Below are 16720 nucleotides of genomic sequence, written 5' to 3' on the forward strand. Positions count from 1 at the left end.
GATGAATCTAAACCCACCCACCTATCAGCAGAAAGACGTATAGATATAGTCCATTGAGCTTTTGTGGTGTGTAATGGTGGAGGCAACTATATCGGTGGTTCAGGACCAGTTCAGCTGTCTGTCAGTATGTTAGGACCTCCTGAAGGATCAAGTAACTACCCCATGCGGACACAGCTACTGTATGACTTGTGTTATAAGCTACTGGGACCAAGACACAAAGGGAATTTACAGCTGTCCTCGGTGCTGGGAGACCTTCAACCCAAGACCTGTGCTGAAGACATTTTTGATGATGGGAGGGGTGACGGAGACATTGAAGACGATAAGTCTTCAACCTTCTTCTGCCTCTGACTGTTATGCTGCAGCTGACGGCAAGGGGTGTGATTTCTGTGACGGTAAGAAACTAAAAGCTATCAAGTCATGCCTAATATGTGTGGCCTCATTTTGTGGAACTCACCTGAAGCTTCACCACCTTGAAGAGGCATACCCTGGTCGACGCCTCTACTCAACTAAAGAAGAATATCTGCTATCGTCATGATAAACTGCTAGAAATGTATTGTCAATGGGATCAGCAATTGATGAACACAACAACTCATGAAGTAGTTTCAGCTGCAACAGAAAGGAAAAAGAAACAGGTGAAGAGAGATGAGCGCTGACTGCGTTATCCTGTGGAGTTGTGAGTGCCACTTAGTGTGGGAATAAAATAGGCCAATAGTTTGCTGACTTCTTCTGCTGTTTGATTCGCAGACAATGTTGCAGGAGATGCAACAGAAATGCCAGAAGAAAGCCCAGGAGAGAGACGGAAGTGAAGGAACTGAGACTGACTCTCAAGGTGGGACTGTTTCAGAGCTCTGCCAGGGCCCTTTTGACTAGTCAGTTGCTGGGATGATGGGACCCTTTTCAAACAGGTTCAATAAATACTTTGAGAATTAAACTACACACACACACACACACACACACACACACACACACACACACACACACACACACACCTGTCTCCTAACAGCACAATGCAGCGCAGACGTTCACCGAGATGATCAGAGCCTTGGGAGTAAGGCACTCTAGATTGAAGTCGCAGAGCCAAGCTCGGGAGAAGGCTGAAGTGGGGAATGCTGAGGGGCTTGAGTGGGAGGTCTCTAAATGGAAGAGAAGATATGCTGAACCTCAGCCGCTCGCACTCACTGAGGATCACATCCATTTCCTCAGGGTAAAACCTCTGTTTTATCTATCCATCTAGTCTAGTGCTGTCCCTGCATTAAATGGTCTCAAATCGAATGTACTTATACTCTCTGATAAAATATATTGTCACTAACCTATTATTTAGATTGTATCTCTATTTTTCTGTTATGTCTTTCTTTATACCTCTACAGAGTTTCCAGTCTCTCAGGACACCCTCAGGATCTGATAAATTACCCAGCACCACTGTGAATCCACACATCTCTATTCGGGACGTGAAGAAATCTCTCTGCATTTGAGAATCGTCTCAAAATACATCTCCACAGAGGAATTTAACAAAATAGTCAAATTATTCACAAAGAATAATTAAGAATTTATTTTGTTGATCTTGACTGGAATTAAATTATTATTATTTAACAGGAATATTAGGCCTATAGATTTGACCTCTGTTAGGCATTGCAGGCCAAAAATGAACAACAAACAAAACCCTCCCTTTTTCTAACACTACATGCCTGGTAATCATACAAGGACACACACACATTTCCCACCATTTTTGTGTTATTATTACACACCCATGAATGAACTGAGACCCAAAGCTTTCCCTCAGAGACAATGATTGTCACACATTAAACAGTTAACATGGCCAATTTGTTGAATAGATGAATGTTACAGGCAAAATGTAATGTGGGTAAACATGTTCAATAAAGATGGATTTTGCCGATCAAATGCTCTTTCTCCTCTAAAAGATTTCACTCAGCTCACACTGGAGGATGACACAGCAAGTAGGCACCTGTCTCTGTCTGCAGACAACAAAGTATGCTTCCCTACATTTGCCGCTTCTACCAACAGTCACCCACGGAGGTTTGTCTCATCGCCTCAAGTGCTGTGCAAACAGAATCTCCAAGGATGCTGTGATTGGGAGGCTGAGTTGGAAGGCAGAGGTTTTGTGGCTGTGTACGAAGGGATCAGTAGGGCAGGAGAAGGGATCAGTAGGGCAGGAGAAGGGATCAGTAGGGCAGGAGTAGGGATCAGTAGGGCAGGAGAAGGGATCAGTAGGGCAGGAGTAGGGATCAGTGGGGCAGGAGAAGGGATCAGTAGGGCAGGAGTAGGGATCAGTAGGGCAGGAGACGGCAGTGATTGTAGTTTTGGAGGCAATACTCAGTCATGGAGTTTGGAATACTCTGGCATTTACGGCTCTTGCTACACTTTCGGCACAATAGTTAATTGGGGGCACGAAATTGCAGTGCTACAATTACAAATTAATGATTGTAGCACTGCAATTTCTTGCCACAGCTCCTTTATATCACAAATAGGAGGAATCTTGATCACAAGGCTGGAACTCTGTCCTTTTACAGTGCCTGTGACAAAATGACCCTCCTCCACAAAGTCGTGACTACATTTACCCAGCCACTCTACCCAGGGTTCACGTTGAAAAGGGATACGTCTCTTAAGATTAGGTAACTGTGTGGAACAGAATTTGGTGTAGGAAGCACAAAGCAAAAAGGGTTTCTGAAGTGTTGATTTTGAATCATGCAAAAGGTTCTCTTTGCATGAAGGCCTTTTATTTTCTTGAGTATTGCAGTCATCCTGTTTTGTATTGTTGGACTGTTAATCACATGAACATCTTCCATTTATTGTCTGAAAATAAACTGAAAAGTTGTTACACCACTCTTGTTCACTTTTTATCAACACATGAGACATTTATTTCTCTCCACACCTGAAGCCAACAAGGAGAAACAGTACAAGGCCAATCAATTACTTCCACTCCATATTGCAAAAACTTAATGAAACTTTTACCCAAGTTTCTGGTTACCTCTCCTAGATGGGATATTGACATGCTGTGAAGATATCGTATTGTATACTTTTCCTTAAACCAAACAGGATGGGCTGCTCTCTAGTTTGTCAATGTAATGTGTGGTCCCCTTCTCCACTATGCAGGTGTCTGTAGTTTAGATATAGCATTGAGGTGGCATATGTTGACCGCCAGGTGGCAGTATGGTATATAGAATGGCTAGAGAGCTGATCGAATGGGCAACTTCGCACGTCTCTTCGATTCTGTAATTTGCTCAACGACAGCTCTAGGCAATGTAATTCATACAACAAAGTCGATTCAGGTTATATGAAATATAACTGTTTTGTATCCGTGATGTGTGAAATAAATGAATCTAAGATGTGTCATTCTTGCTATAATACATTTAGTGCGTCCCACTTATCTGTGGGCCTAAAGCTATTCTGTAATTGTTGTTCCTGACCGATTAAACAGGACGTTGCAGGACATTTCTCAGGACATTGCATAAATCGGATCATTTGTGGTTCTGGGTTTGAACCAAAGCGAGAGCGAAAAGGGGATTAGGTGGCCATGGTTAATGATAAACGTTATAAACAGACATTCATAATTAACAGCACACTAAAATGGCTGCATTATAAAGAATGCATTAAACTTCACTATGTAATTGCAGTTAAAATGTATCCGTTTATCATGCAATAATTGTGAAAACTAGGCGTGATTGAAGACAAGCCCTCGGAACGCTATTTGACAGACGCTGACAATCTCGTCCCTGATTGGGTTTTTGTCACCGTCAGTCACATAAAGTGACCGCCCCATCTCCTCCATACGGTCCTATTACTCCATTGAAATCGTGAAGGGGGAGAGCTCTTTTTTTCTACCCGGCGTGCCCACTATAAAGCTCAGGGTCTCCCATCGTTAGCTTGAGGAAGTCCACGCTTTTCTTCCAGGCTGGTGGAGATTGGAGCCTGAGCAAATCTTCTAATTGGCTTTAACGGACACACTATCAACAAAACGTTTGCTCAGGTTTACTATTTGATTCAGGTCAGTATTTATCTTCTAATTTGATGGACCGTGTGTTTGTGCATCTTCAATTATGGCAAGGTCAAATGGATGCGGTACGACACCGTTTTTAATGCACTCAGCTGTATGCGCTTTAAGATTGTTTTTGTAAAAGGCTTTGCCTTTGTACAATGTATGAATATTATTCATGTGAACATACAATTATGGATACGATGCGTAGCCAATCTCATTGTAACATAGCTGATTTATTTTTGTTAGGCGGTTTGCTTCGTTTGCAAAGGCTTAATTCGGTTATTCAATGGAGTCTCATCTCATCGGTGACCAACGTCATGCAGGCTAAAGGGAAGCGACCGTAGTCAGGTTAAGCCTTTAAGCCTTTAGGCTATTCACGAAGTGCCTGTCCGTTCTTATAATGCCGTCATTTACTGAACTAGTTTATATGAGCTTTGTCGCCTATTTATCTCCCTTACGATTTTGCTAGCATTGGACAGATATTTCTATTAACCTAGAAGTTAAGTTTGTTTCTGGAATGTAAAAATGGAATATGAATCTCGAAAGAATGCCTTCTCATGGTTTCTGTTTGTCCCCCCTACAGAGTGACATTTGAATCAGCCAGCCTTAACATCTGCCTTACTCCACCTGTTTCCTGCAAAACCAACTCTATCCAAAGCCTCCACCATGATGCAGATCAACAACGACACAGCCAGCAATAAGCACTCCCTCATCAACGTGATGCACCGCTTCATAGCTGCAGCCAACAACATGGATGAGACCATCATGGTGCCCAGCCTCTTGAGGGATGTGCCCCTGGAGGAGCAGGAGAGCCAAACTGCAGTGGTTGAGAAGAACAACAATGAGCCTTCATACCCCAACAAGCAGAGGGACATGTACGAGCACTACCTCCTCCTGAAGTCCATCAAGAACGACATGGAGTGGGGCCTGCTGAAGAGGGAGATGAGCGGTGGGGCCAGCTTCCTAGAAATGGCGGTGAAGCAAGAGGAGCAGCAACCAGTGACCGGGGGGCTCCCTGATGAAGAGAACTCGGACCTGGAGGGTCAGTTCCATTACCACCTCAAGGGACTGTTTGGAGTGCTGTCAAAACTCACACTGCAAGCAGACCACCTCACCAACCGCTACAAAAGGGAAATTGGGGGTGGGAACTTCATGAGATAGGGGGGTCTCCTCCTATTGGTCATGGACTGCTTGACTCTCAAAACACGGGAAGTGCTGTCATGGGAGGCCTTGCGCTCCTAATGCATATGTCTAATCATGGGCGGTGAACTGGCCAGAGCGACTACCTTGTGACTTCTTTCAATCTGTCTGAGTAGTGACACTCCATCCCCTCCTCGCTTCCCAAAGCTCCACTAATCATAATAGTAAACCAATCTGATTGACACCTGCACATGTCCCTGAACGTGTAAGGCTATGACGTCTGATTCTTTTAAACAGTGCATTGTAAGTTGGTTGACATTTTGCTTTCTGGCTGTTAAATGAGTTTTTGGCATCATGTTTGGAGTCTACTTGAGTTGTGGCTCTGGTAGATCTGCGGAAACCTCATTGTATTCATTTCTAAGTCCAAAACATTCATCTGTAGATTTGTTTGTATGTCAATGGAACTGGGTGTCTGTGTGTATGCACCATTTATTTGTGATGTCTCTAAAGTAAAGGTTTCTGACTGTCTTGAGAATTTGGAATGCTGGTTATTCTGCCCTTCCTTAAGATTTAAAGGATTATATAATGTTTGGGCTTGTTTAAGGGCCTTTTATTAAGATAAAAAGAAAATGTACCCCTCTTGCCACTTTGTAGCACTCCTGCTGAAACATGGTGTGCCTTGAATTTTTATAACTCATTCAAGTCCAGCTCAGATTTCTCCTACTGTCTGGTCCATGTTGTCTAAAGGGTATAAAAAATGGTAACCTACTGTTTTTGGGGGGAGTTGAGGTATCTTAACACCACTATTCATTTCTGTGTTGTCCTTGGATATTTTAAAAATAATTTTTATATTGAGCAGAAGTGCAGTACAAACATTCAATAAAGAATTAAATGCCTCTTGTCTAAGCCTCTGTTCACTTTCAAATGTGTAGAATGTAATTGACCAGAAATGGAAGGTATAGAGCAGTGATGGGTCAATAAGGGTATACTAATTTCACATGGGTATAATCAGCCTTAGGTTTAGTACTTTGTTAATATAGCATTAGGTTTTAATTCCTGAACACCGGAACCAGCTGGTATTCTAAATGTTACCTGTGTAAGGTGCTCATTGCTGCGGGCCGCTAGGAATGTAGGGTGACTCCTTTGACATGTTCTAACGTGAGGTCTGGTTTATGAAAGCGCACTGCTCTAGCCATGATCCACTCATTCTGTTACACCATTGTGACAAGGCACAGTCTGGGAACGATCTTAATGTTATATAAGAGATGCGCAGATTGCCACAATGGTATTTTGACATTTCATAGCTTTTACCTGGAGGGGAAACATTCTATTTATGCAGTCAGCAACAAGGTTTTGACTCTGGATATAATATTTACTTTGGAAGTAATGCGAATGTAGTGATCATTTGACCCTTGACTTTTTGAGTTTATGGTTTAATACCCAAGGTGTGAGTTGTGTCCTGCAAACAGCAGTATTTCTGCTAGAGTGGCCCAAGATGAGGAAATACAATGTATTACTATGATTTACAGTGTTATTGTAGGTCATTTGATCATAAAAGTGTGATAGAATTAACACCTAGAGTTCATAACCTAGGTATTTTACATATTCCTTGTTCCTCAGTCAAATCATGATGTTGTAAAACAAAATGTGCATATTACGGCTATAGCAATGGACTCAGGGTTGGGAATAACCAGTTACAGCCAGCAATTATCATAAATAAACATTGCACTTACCCTTAGTCTGAGATAAGAGATAAGGCCTTATTTAGGTGAGAAAGCCAGCTGATGGCTTTGTTTTGTCATTTAGTACACAATTCTTTAAATTGTTCTGAATCAAGAGGACCATTCACCTCTAGCAAAACGTTTCAGAAAATAGCCTGTGTCAGTAAATGGATTGACACTAATCACAGTATTTCAATCTGAAGCCACACATTGCAATTACTTATAAAACCGAGTCAGATACCTATGCGTGACATGTGAATCAAACACGAATGATATCCATGGCTTCCTTGGACAGCCATCACCACCCACTTCCACCTCCATCACTCTGAACCCCTCCCCTTAGCAACAGCTCCACCATCAGTAGCCAATAGGGTAACAAAGCATTTTTTTTCTCTCTCAAAGGCACAGCAGTGATTAAAAGATCGCATAATGGCGGAGGGGGTCCGGGGGGAGTGGAGGACGCAGGGGGAGATGCAGGGTGAAAGAGCAATGCTGCAAGGGCTTCTCTGACCCAACAATGAGCGTGGGGGACAAGTATTACAACAACCTGGTTGTGCAGAATGAGGCTGTGCCGCTCTTCTCTTTTCAACCACGATAGTACCATAGGAAATATATGCAGATCAAAATAGCCGTGGTAAAGTTGGTGAATCCCTCAGCCCACTGAAGTGAACTAGGTCAACCAGCAATTGTGGGACAGCTGGTCAGGCTTGGTATGAATGGAAATTGGGTTTCGTCAAATTATGCCCTTCTATGGTTGGCTCTCAGAGGATAAGCTGCTTGTAAACAGGAGAGAGACACATTTTAGTACAATATGTTGATACACTCAATGGACTTATCACTGAAGTGGAGATGTACTGCGTAAGTAATGGGACAGTGAAGCATTTTTTCTTCTTTTGGCTCTCCACTCTAAACAGTTTGGATTTTAAATGAAACAATTCAATACTATGAGATTAAAGTAGAGATTCTCAGCTTTTATTTAATGATATTTGTGTACATATTAAATTAACATAAACACATTGTATGCATAGTCCCCCTTTTTCAGGATACCCAAAAGTGATGGGACATATTTATCAGATATTCAAATTAAGCACTCATATTTAGTTTTTGGTTGACAATACTTTGCATGCAATAACTACCTGAAGTTTGTGACCCATTGACCCGACCAGATGCTGGATATCTTCTCTGGTGATGCTTTGCCAGGCCTGTACTGCAGCCATCTTCAGTTGTTGTTTGTTTTGAGGATCTTTTGCCTTAAGTCTCCTCTTCAGCAAATGAAATGCATGTTCAATAGGATTTCAATCTGGAGATTGACTTGGCCAGTCAACAACTTTCCACTTTTGAAAACCTCCTTAGTTGCTATGGCAGTATGTTTTGGGTCATTGTCCTGCTATATGAAGAAGTGCCATCCAATGAGTTTGGAGGCATTTGCCTGTACTTCGGCTGCAAGATGTTTCTGTACACTTCAGAATTCATCAGCTGTTGCTGTCAGCAGTTACATCAACAATTAAGACAAGTGAGCCAATTTCAGTGGCAGCTATACATGCCCAAGCCATAACACCCCCTCCTCCATATTTCACAGATGAGGTTGTATGCTGTGGATATTGGGCAGTTCCTTTTTTTTCTCCACACTTTACTCTTGCCATCACTCTAGTACATGTAAATCTTTGTCTCATCTGTCCACAAGACCTTTTTCCAGAACTCTGCAGACTGTTTTCAGTAATTCTTAGCAAACCGTAACCTGGCCATCCTATTTTTGTGCCTAACTAGTGGTTTGCACCTTGCAGTGTAGCCTCTGTAGTTCTGCTGGTGAAATCTTCTGTGGATGGTAGTCTCTGACACATTCACACTTACCTCCTGGAGAGTATTCCTGATCTGTGGGTTTTTCGTAATCATGGTCATCCACCTGTGGGTGACAGTTTTTTAAATAGGGGGACTATGCATAACGTGTTGTTTGATTTAAAATCCAAACTTTGAGATTTGATTTGGTAGAGCCAAAAGAAAAAACAATGCATCACTGTCCCATTACTTACGCAGGGCACTGTCCCATTACTTACGCAGGGCACAGTATGTTTACTTCAGGTCTACCTTTGTCAGTTGGTTAAGGATGATGCCAGGATGATGCCAGGATGATGCCAGGATGGTTCAGTTATATTCAATACAATTCATGAATTGAGATCTTGCCATTTTGTTCGATGAGATTAGTTATTTTTTTATCAATTAATTGAATTTCAGTTCACTTCAGTTGACCCTCCCACCCCCCATCTGTCTCACCTTATGTACAGGAGTGGGGGAATAGTCAGTAAACAAGATGAAAATTAAAGCCTTGTTTACAGACTTTTTTTAACCGTTTGTGACCACCAAGAATATCCTAAGAAACTCAAGAGCATTTCCCAGTAGTTAAGAGATGCAATGACAACAATTGCCTTTGAGATCTGAGCAGACTCCAAATCTCAGACTTTATGGTGCGGCTGTGATGACTTTTACCATGGTCAGCAGTTTGCCTTCAAGCATTATGAACCAAGCATCTGGGTCACGTTGTAAAACACTGGATGATATTTCTTGTCTGCACTAGTGTCCCAAGAAATGTGACTGTTGAAATCCAACCAAGAGATTGATCTTGATAGGTTCAGCCAAGACTGTATTTTAAGTAACTAACCCCTCTGTAACCCCAAGAAAATTGGCTAGGTGTCCTTGATACTGGTGTCAGGGTTATAGTCGGAGATGAGTGATTTGCAAGCTCACTAGCTCACTGTAGAGGGGAATGAATGCAGTGCAATGTGACCAAGCAGGAATCAGATGGGGACACAGAACACAGGGCCCACGAGAGTGTCTGTGTTGAAAGACCCCCCCTGAGTCTCTGTGATTGGTGAATCCATGCCTCACACGCCATAAGCCAGCGTGGGACTGCGTGATCACTTCGACGAGACTTGGCAGGGAATGGTATATTCTGCTGGCATGCCTAACCCATCTCAGCCAGCTGCCCCAGCCATGCCTTCTTTGCCCTGATGAGGGTTGCTCAACTGCTGTTACATTTGCAGCTCAGCTGATATTATAACAGGCACACAGACAGGTCACTCAGATAATGATCTTTACAAGGCAGACAAATTGATGGGCAAATCAATTGAAGGGCAATGAATATACTGTACATTACGTAATACCAAACCAGAGGTGGTTGCAAAGCAACAATACCTATCATGAGCTGATAGTAGTGGCCACCACACCTGTAGCCTATTTCTCGTTTTATCAACTGATTGCATAGGAATGTCTCCACCTTACTATGGCAACAGTGCTGCTCCAAAAGCAAACATCTGCATATATTGAATTTGTTTGTTTTTAAAAGTCCCTGGCTTTGGTTCGAAGAGAAAAGAGACACGTCAGTTCTTTGAATATCGCTGGTTGATCAGCTAGAAGAAGACATGTCACTCCTTGTTTAGAATTCAAAGCAGTTTAGTGTTGTTATGTATTCTGCTTGTCTTCTGTTAGTGTTGCTAGGCATTGCTATTACGTAAAATCAGCTTGTTATAGAGTTGGTGACGCTATAGCCCATGGCTTAACCTTACAATACCCAGCCTTGTGCTGCACAACCTAATGAGGACCCGCATGCTCTATCAAGCCATTACCTACCAACATTCCTGGCAAAGGGAACATCTCTTAATCAGTAAAAGAGGGGTTTGGTTACAAAAGAACGAAGTAGGGAATTGCCGGAGTTTGCCCTCCTATATATAAATAAATGGACATTATAAGGAAAGCAATTCTGCTGCTAAGCTAGTTATTCCACTAGATGATGACTTTAGCCATAAAAAAAGAGATTGACCTTGAGCCATACCCAATGTAGAACAATAAACAGCCATTAAAAACTATTTCCTGCTAAGGCTTTTGAACCTATCATACCAAGAAATTGACTGACATCAATTAGATACTGTAAGCATCTACAGTAATTCATATTGGTTGATAACATGGCTCATCTGAAATAAATACTGTTGTAATGTCAATTATTGCATAAATGTCTCTTTTTCTGGTCAATCTGAAATGAAACACAAATGGATTTTATCTAATAAATGTACTTTGGGCAGTTCAATGAGGATAGAAACACATACATCCTAAAGCTTTTCTTAGGGAACAATACTTGCAATTTGCAATATATATTTTGTTGAAATACAGAGTCATCCAGCTAAGGTGGTAAATCCGTCTATTGCTTTATCAGTAAAAAGGTGGAAAAGGCTGTCTTTGCTCATTTGCCTCAGATTGGCTATAAATCTTTTGTCTTGGCAGCCTCGGCCGCAGCTGTGGAGTCGAGAACACTGTGTTCTTCATTTGGACAGATGAAGAGCACAGCGTTCCCTCCTCCTCCCTGAGCAGTGCCAGGCCCCGTTGTATACTGTGAGCCCAGACCTATTGTTGTGTCCTACAGTATGTGCATGAGTATGTTCATGGATTGCACTGTTAGTGGATAAAACAAATAGCCTACCTCTCTGGGCACAAACCCAGAGATATTGAGTTTCTTAACTGTCTGCAGACAAGCGGAGTACATTTAATTCAAAAGCATCCAAGGTCTTCTAATGGAGCAACACTTTAATTAGCCTACAAAATAATCTGAGCTCTGGTTTGTGAGAATATAGGAATCAGAATCAGAATTATTTTTATTTGGCCAAGTACATTTGCACGTACAGGAAACTGACTTGGTGAGGTCGGTGCATGGGACATAAAAAACAACTAAAATGGGCATCCAAATCTATCAAAAGCTGGCCTGTACATGTTAACACTGGCTCGGTCTCTCCAGCCATGGACGGAGCAGACATGATCAGCATGCCAGCGCCGTGCACAACATACAGGCGTGGAATGTCTGCTAGGCTAGTTATGTAACAGTCGACAGCGGAGTGGGCGTGGAGCCCAGCTGGAGCTGCTTGCTGCCTTGACTGGGTGCCTCCCTCTAGGGGAGGCTGGTGGAGGGAGAAATCAGAGGACGGTCTTATTGTAATGCATGGAACGGAATGAGGAATGGTATACCATTCCCATTCCTCATTCCGTTATATGGATTACAATGAGCCCAGCCTCCGATTTCTCCCTCACCAGCCTCCACTGGAGAATGCTACAGCCTACTCAGCCCTGGCTTGTCTGCACATGCTCACTGCTGCCGAACAGAGCAGAACACGGCTCTGTCAGCTCTATTCAGATAAGGGCTCCTTTTTAGCACTGGTCTAGCACTGCTTCTCCTATATTCATCCCATATCAACCCTATACTGACTGTATGTGAGGTAAAAATACAATTAAAAAAAGCAGTCATGTACTGCGTGACTACTTTTCACCGTTGAAACAGTGTCAGTATTTCTTATCTTTTTCTACCTAGAGGTTATCTCCGGGAATCATGAACATAAATGCCTTTGTTTCCCCCTAGGAGTCAGTTTACAATAATTGTCAGGTAGGTGATAACCATCATTTTCTCGCCCACTAATGCAGGAAAGCCCTGTTCTCAGTGACAGAGCCTGGAGGATACAGGGCCAGATAAAAAAGGTGAGTTCTCCACAGGTCAGTGCTTGCATCCATCCCTGGCGGAGCAATTTCATTGAATCTAATCTGCAAGACAAGGACAAGACAATGGCACCGGCTATGCAAGTGCACTCCACTGTGCAAGTCAGCAGCTCCACAGTGAGTTCCACAAGGCCTGGATTGTCATTGGAGCTTCACTTTTCCCTTCACATGAGAACCCATTGGTCACAAACAAAGAGGAGCTGATCTGTCTCTACACGAAACCTTACGTTCTAGAACATCAAAGTGAATCAAGAATGATGAATTCATGCATGAATAGCCATTAGAGAATAAACGTAAAAGTAATAAAAGTACCGAAGACAATGTCAAACATACTGTATGCGGGTTGCATGCTCAGACAGCATGCACACGAAACAGAACAGTGAAGTTCAAAGGTATCGCTACTGGACGGGCCCACGATGACCTGCCAGTGTTGTAAAAACGTCTAGACTCCAAGAGAAGCTTGCATGCTGTATACACGTGCAGATTGACTAAGCATGACTGTGTCTGGCCAAGGCGTGTCAGTTACAGTATGAAATGTGGCAATGCGTGATAGGCCATAACTCTCACTGCTGTTATATTTAGCCCCCAGGAGCGGTGGTCTTAACACAGGACTGTTAAAGTCAGAGATAGCAGCAGATTAACTGCCATCTGAGCTCAGGTTATTAATACCTGCATGGCCTTGATTTAGGGCCACTAACGGGTAACAGTGTAATTTCTGCACTACTCAGCATGTCTAGCTGTGAACATGCTTAGCATGTCTGTGTGTTTGGAAATAGGGGCTATTAAAATTATTCATCAGTGAGGCTGAGGGGATATGGAGTTCGGAGAAGGTTCACATCTCCCTTTGAGACCAAGGTCTCTTTTTCAAGGGTGCCCTGATAACAACATATATACACATCAAAATTATTTACATCAAGATTTTAAAAGGACACATTTACACAGACAATACACTTTTCTTTTACAGACAACAATCAATTATAACAACAGCACTCCTCCACTGAGGAATCCTTAATCAGTGTCCTAAAATGGCCCAATGACGAAAGGCAGCTCTACCCAGCTCAGAGGACACACGTGGGACTTCGAGGACTAACCAATCTTGAGACCGTGTCTGATAAGTGCTCGGTCTCCAGGTGATAAAGGAAGTAACATAGTATGGGAGTTTATGGAGAATTCCTTTATACCTGTTCCTATAGAAGAAGCCTAGTTTAACTCTCATCTTTTCTGTTAATTAATCTATACGAGGGGACTCTCTCAATTTGGGCACCGTCTGGAATACTCTCTGCTCTCCAACAGAGCCTTAGAGATAATATCAGAACAGGAAAGTGAAAATAATGTTGTTACAGGTACACTGATACACTAAAGTATACTGATCACACTTTACACCAAGGGAGATCATTCCATGCATTACAATGAGTCTGTCTTCCAATTTCTACCTCCACAAGCCTCTCCTGCTTTACACTGAGGTATCACTGAGGAGTTCGTAAAGTGATTATAATTAGTGCGTAGACTGTATAAGTTTATTCAGTACAGTCATAACCCATTTATCATCATTTTGTTCCCAAGGTATAGGTGGCTTGCTTTAATCCCCTGTGTACTAAAATAGATGTACAGAGTAACAGATTGAGGATTAGAGCAAGCTACCTATTGGTACCCCCAGTAGCAAAGGGATGATCACACACTTTTAATATAACTGCTTTTAACTGATTCAAAATCAATGAACTGTCTATTTAGACACTTTACAAACAAATTGCAGGCTCACAAAATTCTACTTTCACATCCATGTTCTACATTATTTACTGCTTGGTGTAAAGGGACTGAAGATATATAAAAAGCAACGTTAACTATAAAGTATCTTAATCAAAGTGTAATTTAAGATGATGTAAGTTTATATAACACTGAGTGGTCTCTTTAGCTGTGATATGGCGAGTGGTTTTGAAAAGGAAATGGTTGAAAAGGAAGTATCTAGGCTGAGCCATAGAGACAAGCGAACAGGAACCTCCCCTTTGTGGGGTTTCAAAGACGACTGTTACATAACCCAAGGGTTCGTTAGAAGAACAGACAACCTCCATGACCCTTGAGGAAACAGGCAAAAGGAAAGGGGGTTTTGGGTAGAAAATGTCTTTAAGAGCGAAGCCTAAGGAACATTTGTGGGAACCAATTTTTTCTTCATATTTTGAAGAAAGAGTCTGCTGCAGGGAGTTTTCTAATAATAAAAAAGGCTCCTCATTTTATAGCTTTATTTTAATACATCTTGCAGAGATCATTATATATGTGATTATAGGTGGTACTGAGTGCAAAGTTGAATTTTAATGAGTTTGTAAATTTGCACTTCTTTTGTTATGTGGAGAGCCACAGTGTATCCCTAGGTAATAATGAGGCACCGCGTGGTGACATAACTGTCTGTTGCCTCCCTGCAGCTAAAGACAAATCTATCACATCATCTGTTGTACAAAAGCGATCTAATCTATTCTTCATGTCCTTTTGTGTCAACAGGGTCTGCTGCATACAGGAACAATGAAAAACCTTTAAGCGCCCCGTCGACCTTCTCTCTTCCCCTTTTTTTTTTTTTAATGTTAGTCAGTCAGTAGGTCTTGTAGAGACTTGCCCTCATTTCAAACCAATCAAAATCCACTGCCCTAGAACAGATGGCCAATGAACGCGACAGGATCCCAGGGGCTCGGTGAAGGGGCGGTCCTGAAATCTAGACTCCATTGTATGATGTCATGGGGTTCGATTTAGGGAACTGTTAGCTTTCCAGCTCTGCTATAGCCTTGAAATAGAGACAGGTTCTGGCATGCAATTAATGCAACTTTTGACTATCTTTATCACAGTATAAAAATGTTTATGAGCACACAAAGTCTGTTTGTAGAGGGAACACTATTATCAAATTAGTTGAGTTATCTTTAATGAGCAACAGTATCTCCGTTGTGCAGCTGAGAGAACTTTTCCTCATGATACAAATTCCATTTCATGTATACCTAGAATCAAATAGGGTTGAAAGTTGTAACATTACATTGTGTAAAGCACTGTCAAGTGACTCGAACAGACTGTATGGGGAGTGTCCCATGAACTCTAGTAACCTCAGGAGAGTTGCAGGGTTTAAAATGTCGGCTGTAACATGGGGCCCAATGAGGGTTAGGGTTTAGGGTTGGAATGGCAGTGACAGTCATGTTTCAGCCTGCTGCTGAATCTGAGTGTTTAACATATACACACTTAATTATTTACAGGTAGATTTTCAAATTATCCTTTCTATTATTGTCACTCAGGTGTATGTTATATTTTACTCAGATACACAGACCCGCTGTTATTTTTCTTTCTCCAAAAAAATGTCATGATGAGATTTCCTCTCACGATTTTATGATAGATAGTATGTCAATCTTTCCTTTATTGCATTCCTGGAAGGGCGGCACCGAGGCAGTCAGATGCTCAAGAGGTCTGGAAAAGCATTCGGGGAGACAGTGAGAGGAACACATGACAAGACAGGAGAAATATTGAGAGGCAACTTCAGCTACCCCCGAGTTAACACCTAACGGATATTGGCAAGCCGCCCAGAACGAGGTGCAAACTCTGCAAGGAATAGTCAGATGAAGAGTAAATACAAAGATTAGTCAGAAGTAGAAACCCTGTCTCCATGCATGGGCTAATTGGCCAGTATTTCAGTACTGCTACAGCTCTGAGTTTTCAGAGATCCCATACCACCACACGATTTCTTTTTTTTAAAGCACACAGGTCAGCATAAGACATGTTTCACACACGCATTAGCTATTTCCTTCTGGCATAGGCGCCGAAACGATCACTGCCGGTAACAGATCCTTCTCAGTCAACACGATGCCATCTGCTGGAGAATGATCATCAACTAAATCGGAGCAGTCCCAATTAATGTTCATAAGAGGTTACTTCGTGTGGACATCACAATTTAGACCAGGCAATGCTCTGTATAAGAACTGTATTGTGGGCTTAGAACCAACTCTTGTGAAAGTTTGACAGGAGAAATCTATATATTGAGCAATTGATAACACATAGAGCTAATAATCCTATATAAAATAATAGGCACATATTTGATAATATAATGTGCACATATTTCCGTTTGCGATGCGCACTAAAATGTTTTATTTCTTCTCTATTGGTCGTTTATATACCAAGCCGGCAATTCAGTCATGAATTTACGCACGTAACCAACGAATTCAGCCTCTGCAACTTTAACGTTTTTTTGTTGTAAATATGAGTCACTGGTTCCCTCTTGTGGATATCATCAAATCCTTATCGTATAACATTTCTAAGGAAGAGTATACCTATTTCCCTGACTGTGCACCATAGATAAAATGCGCAATGGTGA

General features: G+C 42.0%; 1 protein-coding gene across 1 annotated transcript; it reads left to right on the forward strand.

Annotated features, from left to right (window-relative positions):
- Window positions 1–3866: 3866 nt before the first annotated feature.
- mid1ip1l (MID1 interacting protein 1, like) lies at window positions 3867–6030 on the forward strand. Its single transcript, XM_083686473.1, has 2 exons — window positions 3867–4003; window positions 4578–6030. Exon 2 carries the CDS (start codon window positions 4661–4663, stop codon window positions 5153–5155), a length of 495 nt encoding a protein of 164 aa, XP_083542599.1. The 5' UTR covers window positions 3867–4003; window positions 4578–4660; the 3' UTR covers window positions 5156–6030.
- Window positions 6031–16720: the final 10690 nt, after the last annotated feature.

Source organism: Argentina silus, assembly GCF_951799395.1.
Source record: "Argentina silus genome assembly, chromosome: 15".
Classification (NCBI taxonomy): Eukaryota; Metazoa; Chordata; class Actinopteri; order Argentiniformes; family Argentinidae; genus Argentina; species Argentina silus.

What these genes read in the sequence shown, in the direction of transcription:
- mid1ip1l (XM_083686473.1), top strand. Translation starts at nt 4,661, where the DNA reads ATGATGCAGATCAACAACGACACAGCCAGCAATAAGCACTCCCTCATC.